Source organism: Acomys russatus, chromosome 18 (genome assembly GCF_903995435.1).
Source record: "Acomys russatus chromosome 18, mAcoRus1.1, whole genome shotgun sequence".
Taxonomy (NCBI): domain Eukaryota; kingdom Metazoa; phylum Chordata; class Mammalia; order Rodentia; family Muridae; genus Acomys; species Acomys russatus.
In genome coordinates this window covers 44,107,092-44,120,493 of record NC_067154.1, presented here as the reverse complement: position 1 = coordinate 44,120,493, position 13,402 = coordinate 44,107,092, and the positions used below count along the sequence as shown (strand labels likewise).

Sequence of the window (13,402 nt, the reverse complement as noted above, 5' to 3'; positions counted from 1 at the left end):
TGAAAGGAGATTCATTGTGGAAGGGAAGGGGAGAGGAATTAGGGCCTGAGTGGGCCATGAGGGCAGAGAGAGAGAGACAACCGGAGAGTATAGGAAGACAGAGAGAGAGAGAGAGAGAGAGAGAGAGAGAGAGAGAGAGAGAGAGAGAGAGAGAGACACGGAAAGAGTGAGGGGTGGGGAGTAGGAGGGAGAGAGGAATAAGAGGGCATGCAGAATGGCTGGTGGGGCTTTGCATCCCACCTGTGCCACAGGCTTTCAGGTGATGTTTAGATTGCTAGGCAACCTCGAAGCAGTCTGTTGGATTGTTTAAACTAACAACAGAGCAGTAGCTGAGGCCACACATCCTGACCTATTAGGCTTGAGAGGTGAACCTGGGTCTGACAGTGGCTTTGAAAACCCCTCAAAGCACCGCCCCAGTGATACACTTCCTTCAATCCACATCTCCTAATCTTGTAATCCTTTCAAAGAGTACCAATCCTTGTGGACTAAGCATCAACCTATAGGCCTATGAGGGTCATTCTTCTTTAGTTTCTAGTTTTTGGCCATTTTAGCATTGTTCATATAAGGTTCCATCTCATGGACTAGGCCTTTTAATACAATCAAAGAGTGGTTGGTTACTACCATGGCATTTGTGCCAAATGTTCATCAGCTGACGCGTAGGGTAATGAAAATGTATATTACACAATGCAGTGTTATTCAGCTGTTGAGAAAAATACAGGCACAAAAAATGTTTTCTCTTCTGGAGCAAAAACTGTCTTTTTTATTTATGTCTTTGCTACCCAGGATGTGGGTTCAAAGCATAGTAAGCATCCAGGATATGAAGTTTACAGGAAAGGAAACGTTGGGTAGTCTTCTTATTCCTCTCACTTTATTCTTTACCACTGTGGGGGCAGAGAGTGAGAAACGCGATGTCTTTTTCTAAGTTACTCCGAGGGCTTCCTTTCCTTAATGCAAAAATCTGGCTGGGACTCAGGCACTGAGAGCTAGTTGCTAAGGATATGAGCTCCGATTTTCTTTTCTTTGTTTTTTAAACCTTGATATATATTTTATAGGCATGGATGTTTTTGCCTATATGTGTCTGTGTACCATATGCATACAGTGCCTGTAGAGGCATGGATGTTTTTGCCTATATGTTGCCTGTGTACCATATGCATACAGTGCCCGTAGAGAGCAGAAGATGGTGTCCAATTCCCTGAGACTGGAATTACCATGGTTTGAGCTGCTATGTGGGGTGCTGGGAATTGAACCCTGGTCCTCTGGAGCAGCAGCAATGCTCTTAGCCACTGAGCCGTCTTTCTAGCCCCTCAATATCTTTATATTAATAGTAATTTAGTAAAAAGTTCCTCGAACCTTTCTGCATTGAAGCTTTTACTAAATAAACAACAAGTTTTTCGATATTTATTAGCATATCCACTGGTGAGAAAAGTTTGTTCTTTTTAAATTACATTTACTCTGTGTGTATGCACATATATGCATCTGTATACAAGTATGTCACAACATAAAATATGAACTTCAGAGACAGCTAGGCTGCCACTCTGTGAGTTCACGGATTGCAGTTAGTGTCTGCCCCCCTCTTTTGTGAGTATCTGCTTGTCCCTGGAAACAGATTTTGTTGTTGTGGTAAAACTTCATTTAATACCTTAAATGCTTTTTGGAATTATTTTTAATATGTACTCCTGACTCTGTAATATTGCCCTTTTAAAATCTATCTATGTACATATTACATTATATTGCTTTATAGAAGATGTAAGAAACATGCAAATGTCTACTAAACATAACCTGTTTCACTGGTTTGTATGTCTTGATGTAAATATTCATAATTGTTGCACTTCTTATTTTTAGGAATAAGAAAATTTTAAATAAGAAGAAGAATTAAAGAGAAAACAGAAAAGCAAGTCAAAAGTAAAGACAAGAAGCAAGGTAAAGTTGCAGCAACTTGTTACATAGTAATTGGAACAAAATGAAAAGACCTAAAAATAGAAGTATAATTAGCAAATCATTCTGTTTTGTGTGGCTAAGTAATTTTGTAGAAGCCTCTTTTTAAAAGTAATTTTTGAATTTATTCTTTGAAATTTTTATGCATGACTACAGTGTGTTGTGATCTTACCTACTCACACCAGCACTATCCAGTTCCTCTGGGACCCACCAACCTCCTCCATCCAGATTCGTGTCCTTTTAATAACAATTAGTAATAGCCTACCTAGTCCAATGGATGTGGACTACATCCACAGCCCCATAAAAAAGCGATGCTTATTTTCTTGTGTGTGTGTGTGTGTGTGTTTGTGTGTGTGGTGTGTGTGTTGTGTGTGTGTGGTATGTGTGGTATCTACTTTGAGATGTTTGATTACTATCCTGGAAATTAATATCTGGATACTGAAAATTATTCATTATTTATTCTCACTATATTTGCTCATTTCATATATTCTGATTACTTGTACTAGGAGTATTAAGCTGGCTTGTGGATTGGGGTTGGATTTGGATTCATTATATGCTTTTCTTGATGAATAAGGAGCCTCTTAATGTGTCTGTACTACTCAGAACTTCTTTTGATTAATTATAGCTGTATAAAAGAAAAGTCAGTATATACTGTTTGAGATGGACCTTAGGAGACCAAGTATCTCACTTACTGGAGCAATCCTGTTTGCCATAAAGTTCCTCTAGTTTTTGTTTTTGTTTGGGTGGGTGGGTGGGGGGGTGGTGTGTGTGGTGTGTGTGTGTGTGTGTGTGGTGTGGTGTGTGTGTGTGTGTTTGTGTGGTGATTTGCAGTTACCAGAGCCTCCTCTCTATAGAAGAGTCTTCCCACTGGACATCAGTAGTGTGAAACCTAAATAGGAAGAAGAACAGAGTTGTGTCTGTGGTTTCTGAAATGTCCCACTCTGGGTCACAGAAACAGGAGCTTAACTGGATCTGTATATTGTATTTAACTTTCAGCTGGAAGTGTTTCCGGTTTTTTAAAATTAATGCATTTGCTGTTGCTAGCTGGCGAATAGTAACAAAATAACAAATCAAAAATAAGATGAAGGGATGGAATTTATTCTTGTTTATGTTAAACATAGGAAGAGTAGGGATTAAAAAATATCAAATTTTATATCTGATCTCATTTGTTCTCTCTGCCTGTGGTTGTGACTGAAGCTTCTGACAGTGTCACCTTCATTTTCTTTACTAACAGGCAAACTACTTTTACAAGTTTTAGCAGAAAGTCTCAGGATATCTTACTGATCTGTGAGCATTCACCTTGGCCAGGAAAATGGATGAATTTAGTTAAACTGAATTGTTAGGTTTGCAATTCATCAATGGATGGGTGTGCCATGTGGACAAGGCGAGAGTTAGTTACTCTAAGGAAAGTATTATTGGATTCACAGAAGAGTAATAGGTTTTTTCAGTGTTATCATCGGTCATTAGTTTTGCTTTTGGAATAGTATGTAGAATTTTTTCTTAATATATAAAATACTTCTAAACAAACGCAGTCATTCGATTTTTTTTTTTTTTTTTGAGACAGGATCTCTTTGTGTAGCCTTGGCTGTCCTGGACTCACTTTGTAGACCAGGCTGGCCTCGAATTCACAGAGATCCTCCTGCCTCTGTCTCCTGAGTGCTGGGATTACAGGTGTGCGCCATCACTCAAGCTCATATTCCTAACTTTTATTCCCCGTATATATGGTGGTTCTATATGTAGAGTTAGAGTACAGAACAAAAGTTAGTACAGAGAGTCTTTTAAAATTCATTTGAGGTTTCATTTGGTGATACGGCTGAAGAGGCTTATGATATGTAGAAAGATACAGGCAGTCCCTTTCCAGTTAGCCTCTAATTTTGTGCTCCTAGTAATTCACATTTTCTCCTTTTGATTTGGCATTTCTATTTCCTTGAACTGCTGTGGTAGCAGTGATACAAATAATTGATCATGTATTCTGCAAACATGAACTGCAAGCGTCGTTCTCCGTGGCTGGGACACAAAGATGAATATGGAGCATGCTGAGTGCAGATGATGAGTATAGACAATAATATGGAGCTGTCTTCTGGCTTCCATCTGCCTTATTTTGTTATTTTAAAAAAATAACATTTTATGGCTCTTTGCTGTCAGTAATTTCCTTGTATGCTTTTCTCCCGTTAGCCATATCACTTATGTAGCTAAGTTGGCTAAATAACATATCTTTTCTTTTAATCTAATGTAATCATTGCTTACAGATACTAAAACATTAAATTGATTGCTTCAAACAGCACTGGGGGACTAGAGAAATGGTTTCGTAAATAAGAACACTTGTTGCTCTTGTTGAGCACCTGGGCTTGGGTGCCAGTGCTCACATGGTACCTAACAACCACCCATAACTCCACACTAGGGAATTTGATGCCCTCTTCTGACCTTACTGTGCACCAGACAGTCATGTGGTGAGATGTGTACATGTAGCAAAACACTCCCATACGTAAATAAATCTTAACAGAACAAAATAAAACAAACAGCACACAGTTATCTTACAGTTTTGTAATCGCAAATGGATCTCAGCAGATTAAAATTAAGATGCTAGCAAAACGGTCCTCCTTCTAGAGGTTCTACGAAGGACACACGTTGATGTTCTCTTCCAGTTTCTATAGACTGCTTCATTTCTTATCCTGTGGCCTCCTTGATGCAGCAAAGCCAGTGGTAGTTGTGTTCTGCCTGCTGTACCATTATGGCAGTTTTCTGGTAAATCTTTCTCTCACTCTCCTGTATCTCTCTTTAATGTATGGAACACCTTTGCGAATATATTGCCTATCCAGATAATATATCACAATTTTTCCTTGCAAGGTTCTTAATTTAGTCACATCCACAGAGTCCCCTTTTGAATGTTAAAAGTATCATATTCTCATGGGTTTTTGGATTGAGATGCAGTTTTCTTGGAGGCCATTTTTTCCTCTATCAGACATTTAGATGCTTTTATAAATCCATCTGTTGTCTTCTTTTGGCATGAGATATGCTTTTGAAAGGATTTAAACAAGAAAAAACTGATAATAATAGACATCAATGATAACTTTATAATAGCACGTGTATACATAGACTTCTGTCATTTTTTGTAAATAATTTTCTAGTTTCCCCTGTAGCTATTTAAATCTTTGTAATTTTCTTCAGACCTCTGATAATCTGCCCTAATGACATGTAAATTCATTTTCTGATGTAAATCAAGTTTATTACACTGGAAAATGTCCAGCTTCCTGATTTAGATGTCAGGCTTTTTTAAAATAGCCGAGTATGAAGTTAGAAGTAAGCCCACACTATAGTTTTGAAAGATATCTCCTCTCTCTCTCTCTCTCTCTCTTCTCTCTCTATCTTCTCTCTCTCAAACACACACACACACACACACACACACACTATCTCTCTCTCTCTCTCCACTGTATCAAAGGTTTCAGAACATTCCATGATTCTCTAGAACTTTTTACCCTTGCTGCACCACCTCCTGTCTCCTGCAGCGTGTTCTCACTCTAGAATGTAACTGTGATAGTTCAGTGTGTCTCCTCTATGTATCCTTCTCTCTTAACAGAGTGACTTTGTGTTCACCTGTTTCTTGCTGCATCAGTAGTTCATCCACCATGTTTGCTTATCCAAATCTTTCAGAGATATATGCCACAGTTTGTTGATCTATTTACTCAACAGATCGTTTTGGTGTTTTCAGTTTGGGTCCCCTTGTTAATAGAGGCTTCTGTGAACATTTATTACTAATCTTGGTTATCATTTCTTGTGCCAAAATTGTGGCCAATGGACAGTTAGGTGGCATTCCCATTGGCGACTTGGTAGAAGGACTTAGAAGAGTCAAAAAACAATGAGCACTTGGGTTAAAATCTATAGACAAAAAGAAGAAAGAGAATAAATAAATAAACAACAAACAAAACCTGTATCTCACCCACCTTGCTGCTACCAGGCCTCTCCTTCGGTCCAGCCCTTAAGTGTGCTTGAGAGTAGATTTTCTTGTGCTGAGCAGGAAAAAAAAAACCACTTATACCAATACAGCAACACAGTGTTTGGCTATTCTGTAGTATGTTTGCCATCACCACCACAGGCTGCAACTTAGAAACACATAGTACACATGCTCAGTGCGGTTAGCTGGGTTAGGTTAGAAGAAATATTTTGTATTTTTCCATTGCCTTTCCTTGGTTTGGATTATGTTGGACTGAAAGTTAATGGTGTTCCCACCAAGTCATCCTCGGCTTTGATAGACAAATTCTAAGGAGGAGTAACTGCTCACAGTCCTTCTGCACTGTTTTGAGATTGTTGGCTTGTGGACATCACTGTGCCCTATGCCTGTATCAAAGACTAGTTACCACTTGGAATGAATTTTTTCTGAGATATCTCACCCTGTTAGGGGTATGGTCAAGTTTGTATATATATTGCATTAAACTTTCCAGCCTCTTAGTTTTATTAAAAATAAAATAAAATCTGTAGACGATAGCATTGTGGTAGCCACAACAGCTTCCTAGTTCTTCCTTGAGCACACAGTATGTTTTCTCACTGGTAGCGAACTTCAGGTAAGTCTTAGGGACTGAGACTTAAAAATCCTGTTATATACCTAGCCACCACAGCAGAAACTACAAAGTACATCAGCAGCCTTGATGTTTATATAAAGCAGTATGACAGAGCAAGAGTCATGGTCACCTGTTGTCTAGGTACTTCAGGCAAAATCATCATTCACTACCATGAAGAAAACTCTACTTCCACATGTCCAGGCTTTAGCTAAGTGTCAGTCATTTCTCCCCTGCAAAACTACAGGAGCAAATGGTTACATTCTCAGTGTTATCTGTTTACTCAGAGATGGCATGGCAAATGAATATTTGGTTCTTTAAGAACCGGGAAACTTTGTAAAAGTGTTTGTATATTTGTAATTTCATCAGAAGTATATACTAAACCCAGTTGTATCCCATTGTTCAGCACATGGTATTAGCTTCTTAGTTTTTTGTTCTTACATTAGTTCATAAGATCTTAGCTTCTGTGTCTTGATGACCAGGGATGTGAACATTTATTTATGTGCCTTTGAGTTCATTTTTTATGTGTGTGAAATGTTTGCTCATATTTTGCTCCCCCTTTTATAGCTATTTTTTATTATTGAGTTGTCAGTATTATTTGTATATTTTAGATACCTGTATTCTAAAAATTTTATCTTCTGCAACTTACTGAAAAACAAAAAAGCCAAAAAAAAAAAAAAACCCAAACAAAACAACTCATCATCCCATCTGAAACCACCCCAATCTGCTGCTGTTCCCTTATGGTCCCAGTAAAATCTATTGTGTTTCCCTGTTACAGTGAGACCTATGCATTCCCCCCAGACACCACCTCTTTACCTAACCTCTCTGGGTCTGTAGATTGTCTCTTGCTTAACATTTACTTAATGGTTAATATCCACTTATAAGTAAATATATACTATATACATACACACACACACACACACACACACACACACACACACACACATTTCTAGGTCTGGGTTACCTCACTAAGGATACTATTTTTGTAGTTCCATCTGTTTGCCTACAAATTTTATCATGCTTTTTTTTTCAGTAGCTAAGTAAGACTCTATTGTATAAATCTACCACACTTTCACTGCCCATTCTTCTGTTGAAGAGCATCTACATTGTTTCTAGTTTCTGCCTGTTATGCCTCAAAGCTACTATGAACACAGTTGAGCACATGTCCTTGTAGTAGGATGGAACATCCTTAGGGTATATGCCTAGTTTCTTGAGTTCTTTATAGATTTTGAATATTAGCCCTCTGTCAGATGTGGAGTTGAAGTTCTTTTTCCAGTCTGTAGTTTTGTCCTACAGACGGTGTCTTCTGCCTTACAGCAGCTTTTCAGTTTCATGAGGTCTCATTGCTTGATTGTTAATCTTAGCTCCTCTGCAATTGGTGTTCTAGTCAGGAAGTTATCTCCTGAACCAATGTGTTCAAGGCTCTTCCTCACTTTCTCTTCTATCATGTTCAGTGTTCATGGTTTTATGTTGAGGTCTTTGATACACTTGGACTAGGGCTTTTTTGCAGGCTGATAGCTATGGATCTATTTACATTCTTCTTCATACCAAAGTCCAGTTAGACCAGCACCGTTTGCTAAAGCTGCTTTCTTTATTCCATTGTGTATTTCTGGCTCCCTTATCAAAACTCAACTGTCCATAGGTGTGTTGATTTACTTCGGGGTCTTCAGTTCGATTCCATTGATCAACCTGTCTGTTTTTATGCCAGTACCATGTGGTTTTTACAATTATAGCACTGTAGAATAGCTTGAAATCAGGGGTACCTCTGGAAGTTTTTGTTGTTGTTTAGCATTATTTTAACTATCCTGGGTTTTTAATTTTTTTCATAAGAAATTGTCCTTTCAAGGTCTGTAAAGAATTGTGTTAGAATTTTGATGGGGATTGTTGAATCTGTAGGTTGCTTTTGGTAAGATGGCCATTTTTACTATTGATCTATGAGCATAGGAGATCATTCTATTTCCTGGTATCTTCTTCAATTTCTTTCTTTAGAGACTTGAAGTTCTTGTCATACACGTCTTTCGCTTGCTTGGTTAGACTTACAGCAAGATATATTATTTGTGGCTGTGGTAAAGGGTGTTGTTTCTCTGGTTCCTTTCTCTCTTCTTTTGTCATTTGTATAAAGCTAATGAGCTTTGTTTTGTTTTGTTTTTTGTTTGTTTGTTTTTAGTTAATCTTGTATCCAGCTACCCCACCGAAGGTGTTTATCAGCTTTAGGAGTTCCCTGGTAGAACTTTGGGGCTGGGTTATATTATCATATCACACCTGCAATCACTTTGACTTCTCCCTTTCTAATTTAGATCCCGCTGATCTCCTTCCGTTGTCTTAGAACTTGAAGCACTGTATTGAACGGGTATGGAGAGAGGAGACAGCCTTGTCTTGTGCCTGATTTTAGTGTAGTTGCTTTGAGTTTCACTCCATTTGATTTGAATTTGGCCATTGGCTTGCTGTGTATTGCCTGCATTATGTTTAGGTATGTGCCTTGTATCCCTGGTCTCTCAAAGACTTTTACCCAAAGGCTTTTTCAGCATCTAATGATTGGTCATGTCGTTTCTCCACCCCACCCCACCCCTTTCAGTTTTTTTATAAGATGGATTACATTGATTGATTTTTTTTCTATGTTGAACCATTCCTGTATCTCTGGGATGAAGCCTACTTGATCATGGTGGATGATGTTTTTGATGTGTTCTTGGATTTGATTTGGGAATATTTTATTGAGTTATTTGTATCCGTGTTCATCTGGTAAATTGATTTGTAATTCTCTTTGTGGAATGTTTGTATGGTTTGGGTATCAGAGTAACTGTGACCTTATAAGACGAATTTGGCAGTCTTCTGTTTCTGTTTTTTTTTTTTTTTTTTTTTTTTTTGTAATAATTTAAGGAGTATTGGCCTTTGTTCTTTGAAAGTCTGGTAGAGTTCTCTGCTAAATTCATCTGGCCCTGGGCTTTTTGTTTGTTTGTTTGTTTGTTTGTTTGTTTGTTTGTTTTGTGTGGGAGACTTTTAATGACTGTTAATATTTTCTTATGGGGTTTTAGGTCTAAATCATTTATCTGAACTGGATTTAACTTTGATAAGTAGTATCTCTTGAGAACATTGTTTTGTTGTTGTTGTTGTTGTTGTTGTTGTTTTAGATTTTCCTCTTTTATGGGATACATATTTGTAAAGTAAGACCTAAAAATTCTTTTTTAAATTTATTTAAGTAATTTATTCAGATCACACCTCAATCGTTATCCCCTCACTTGTATCTTCCCATTCCTCCCTCTGTCCCTCTTTCATCCTGTTCCCTTCCCCTAGGTCTGTGACAGTAGGGGACCTCCTCCCCCCACCATATGATCATAGGCTATCAGGTCTCATTCTGGTAGCTTGCTTACTCTTCTGAGTGCCACCAGGCCTCCCCACCAAGGGGAAGTGGTCAAATAGGGGACATCAGAGTTCATGTCAGAGTCAGTCCCCACTTTCCACACAACTGGAGAATATGCTGTCCACTGGCTAGATCTGAATAGGGGTTCTAGGTTTACTGCATGCGTTGTCCTTAGTTGGTACAGTGATTTGAGCTGACCTGCCTGAGTCCAGATCCGCCAGCCTTAATGGTCTTGTAGGTTTCTAGGACCCTTTGGATCCTTCTATTTCCCCATTCTCCCTCACCTCTCTCACTGGGATCCCAATAGGAAGTCCCAGTATCTATCCCAATCTCCTGCTAAGTGAAGACTTTCAGAGGACATCTCTGTTGGGCGAGTGTCCAACTATGAGTATACACCGTGTGTATCTTTCTGGGTCTGGGTTAACTCACTCAGGATGATCATTTCTAGTTCCATTTATTTGCCTGCAAATTTCAGGATTTCCTTGTTTTAATAGCTGATTAGTATTCCATATTATAAATGGTTTCTTTATCCATTCTTCAACTGAGGGACATCTACATTGTTTCCATGTTCTGGCTATTATGAATAAGGCTTCTATGAACATGGTTGAGCATATGTTCTTGTTGTGTGGTGGAACATCTTCTGGATATATTCTAAGGAGTGGAATAGTTGGCTTTGGAGGTAGCCCTATTCCCAGTAAAATTCTTTGGATTTCCTCAGTGTCTGTTGTTATGTCCCCTTTTCACTTCTGATTTTATTAGTTTGGCTATTCTCTTTCAATATTTTAGTTTGTTTGGATAAACGTTTGTCTATCTTGTTAACTTATTCAAAGAAGCAACTCTTTGTTTCATTGATTCTTTGTATTTTATTTTATTGATTTCAGCCCTCAGTTTGATTATTTCTTGCTGTCTACTCCTTTTGGGTGAAGCCATTTTGTTCTAGAGCTTTCAGGTGTGCTGATAAGTTGCTAGTATGAGTTCTTTCTTTCTTTCTTTCTTTCTTTCTTTCTTTCTTTCTTTCTTTAATGAAGGCACTTAATGCTATGAACTTTCCTCTTAGCACTGCTTTTATTGGGTCCCATTAGCTTGGGTGTGCTGTGTATTCATTTTCAATGATCTCTGGGAAGTTTTTAATTTCTTTATTTCTGCCTTGACGTGTTTTTCATTCAGTAGAGAGTTTCCATGAATTTGTAGCCTTTCTGCTGTTGTGTTGTTGTTGATATCCAGCTGTAATCCGTGGTGGCCTTACAGAGTGCAGGGTGTTCTTTCCGTTTTCTTCTGTTGAGGCTTTGTGACTGAGTAAGTGCTTGGGAGGAAGAAGCCTTGGCTTAGCCGACGGTGGCTGCTGGGGCTGAGGGTCTTCAGTAGCTTACCTGTTTCCCTGTTTCACTTCTGTGTAAGTCTGGTGTGTTGAAAGAGAAACCATGAGAATTTTATCTGCATTACACTCAGCCTGTAGGCTTGCTGAGATTTGGCATTTCAATTCTGTATAATTTTTCAAGCATGATATGAATGCTTGTCTATTTATTTAAGTCTTCTTTGTTTCTTTGTTTGTTTTCGAGACAAGATTTCTTTTTGTAACCCTGGTTTCTTGGAACTTGCTTGAAGACCAGGCCAGCCCCAAACTCAAGAGATTTGCCTGCCTCTGAGTGCTGGGATTAAAGGTGTGCTCCACCACTGCCTGCCTTTAAGTCTTACTTAATTTAACTCACTAACATTTTTCTGTTTTTATTACATAAACCACATATACATTTTTTTACATTTATTTGTAATTGTTTTATTTTTAATGGTGTTTTAAATGCTATGGTTTTAAAATTAATTGTTTTGAGATCATTGTAGTGTGAAAACACTTCTTATAGTTCTCATTTTTCATATTTCACAGATGATTTTTTAAACCCTTCACTCACTTTTCCCCATTGTTAGCATCCTGTATAATTAGTTTTGTAAATGTTTATAGATGATGCACTCTACCATCTTATTCTTATTTGGATGTCACCAGTCATGTGTCTGTGTGTGTGTGTGTGTCCGGGGTGGGGGGCTGTCAGTGGACGACTCCCTGGTGTCTGTTCTCACCTTCCACCTGTTGAAGCAGAGTTTCTGCAGTACAGTGTGCTCTCGGCTTGTTAGCCCATGAGCTTCTAAGTGATTCTCCTATCACTGCCTCTCCTCACTGCACAGGAAGCACTGGGAATATAGAAGAATGCACCACAGCTGACTCCACATGTTCATATAGAGGCCAGTGGTTAATGTCATATGTCATCCTCTAGCTATTTCCACCTTAATTTGCTGGTAGCATTTTTCACGAAACCTGGAGCTTCCTGATTCAGCCAAGCTGGCTGGCCAGCAAGCGCCAGGTCCTGCTGTCAGTGCACTACAGCACTGTGATTATGGTCCACTTCACCATCCTCACCAGCTCTTCCTTGTGGGTTTCTGGGAGACAGAAATGAATTCCTCGTGCTGGCATGTCGAGCTCATTTTACTGACAAAGCCATCTTCCCAGATGTAGGTTTCTTCTCATTTACGTAGGCTAATTAGAGTACATCTAATTCAGTGTCATTTGGCTACTTCTGCTGCCATGTCAGGACAGCAAGCAGTTCTACCTTAGGGCTCCCTCTCGCTATTCTTTATAGCCATACTAGCCATTTCCATCTCTGTCGTAGCTTCAGGCAGCTACAGATCTGTTCGTCACCACAATAGTCTTGCTGTTTCAAGAATATTACTTAAATGTGCTAGTATGTAAACTTTGTAGGATTGGCTTTTTAAAAAAAACTTAGGTAATATTTTTGACTTCATTTTGTTGTACATATTAATAGTTCATTCTCTTTCTGTTGGTGATTAGTCCTATCCCAGTATGGCTGTACTACAGTTTAGCATTTTACCCAGTAAAAAGACAGATGGGACCAGGTGGCAATAGCGACACCTTTAATCCTAGCACTCAGGAGGTAGAGGCAGGCTGATGTCGGAGTTGAGGACAGCCTGGTTACAGATTGAGTTTCAGGACAGCCGAGGCCAGCAGAGAAACCCTGAACAAATACAAACAACCCCCAAACCAAACCAAAACAATACAAAAACAGGATTTTTAGTTTGAAGTTATTTTTAGTTTGAAGCTATTTTTTAATAAATCTATGAAAATTTACTTGCTGGTCTATGTGTGAACATACTCTGTTTTTATGCTGATGAATGAAATTACTTGATTATATTGTAGATACACATTTAGTTTTGTAAGAAATATATTTTTTTCTAGGCTGGCCATATAATCAGGACTTACCTGTTAGCGCTGTAGCTGTCTCTGTCCTTTCCACATTCTAGGGTTGGTGCTGTTTGTAATTTTAGGGATTCTGATAGCTGAGTACTCTATCTCATTTTCACTTACATCTCGCCTAAGGCCTAATGATGTTAATGCTGTGTCTTCGTCAGTGTTGTTATCTCTGTCTTCACTGTTCACGTACTGAGCTCTTTCTGTTCGTTCCACTGTGGAGTTTTTTGAGAATACTGTATACTGTATATATTCCGAACGCTTGTTAGTCTTTTGGGAGGTATGTATTTTGCAGATGCTTTT

At 38.6% G+C, this 13,402-nt stretch overlaps 1 protein-coding gene across 1 annotated transcript in view; it reads left to right on the top strand.

Annotated features, from left to right (window-relative positions):
• Mycbp2 (MYC binding protein 2) overlaps window positions 1–13,402 on the top strand; it is a 218,461-nt gene that overhangs the window by 21,884 nt on the left and 183,175 nt on the right. The window contains 2 exon segments of the mRNA XM_051161021.1: window positions 1,843–1,870; window positions 1,873–1,920. Coding sequence (XP_051016978.1) covers window positions 1,843–1,870; window positions 1,873–1,920 — 76 coding nt within the window.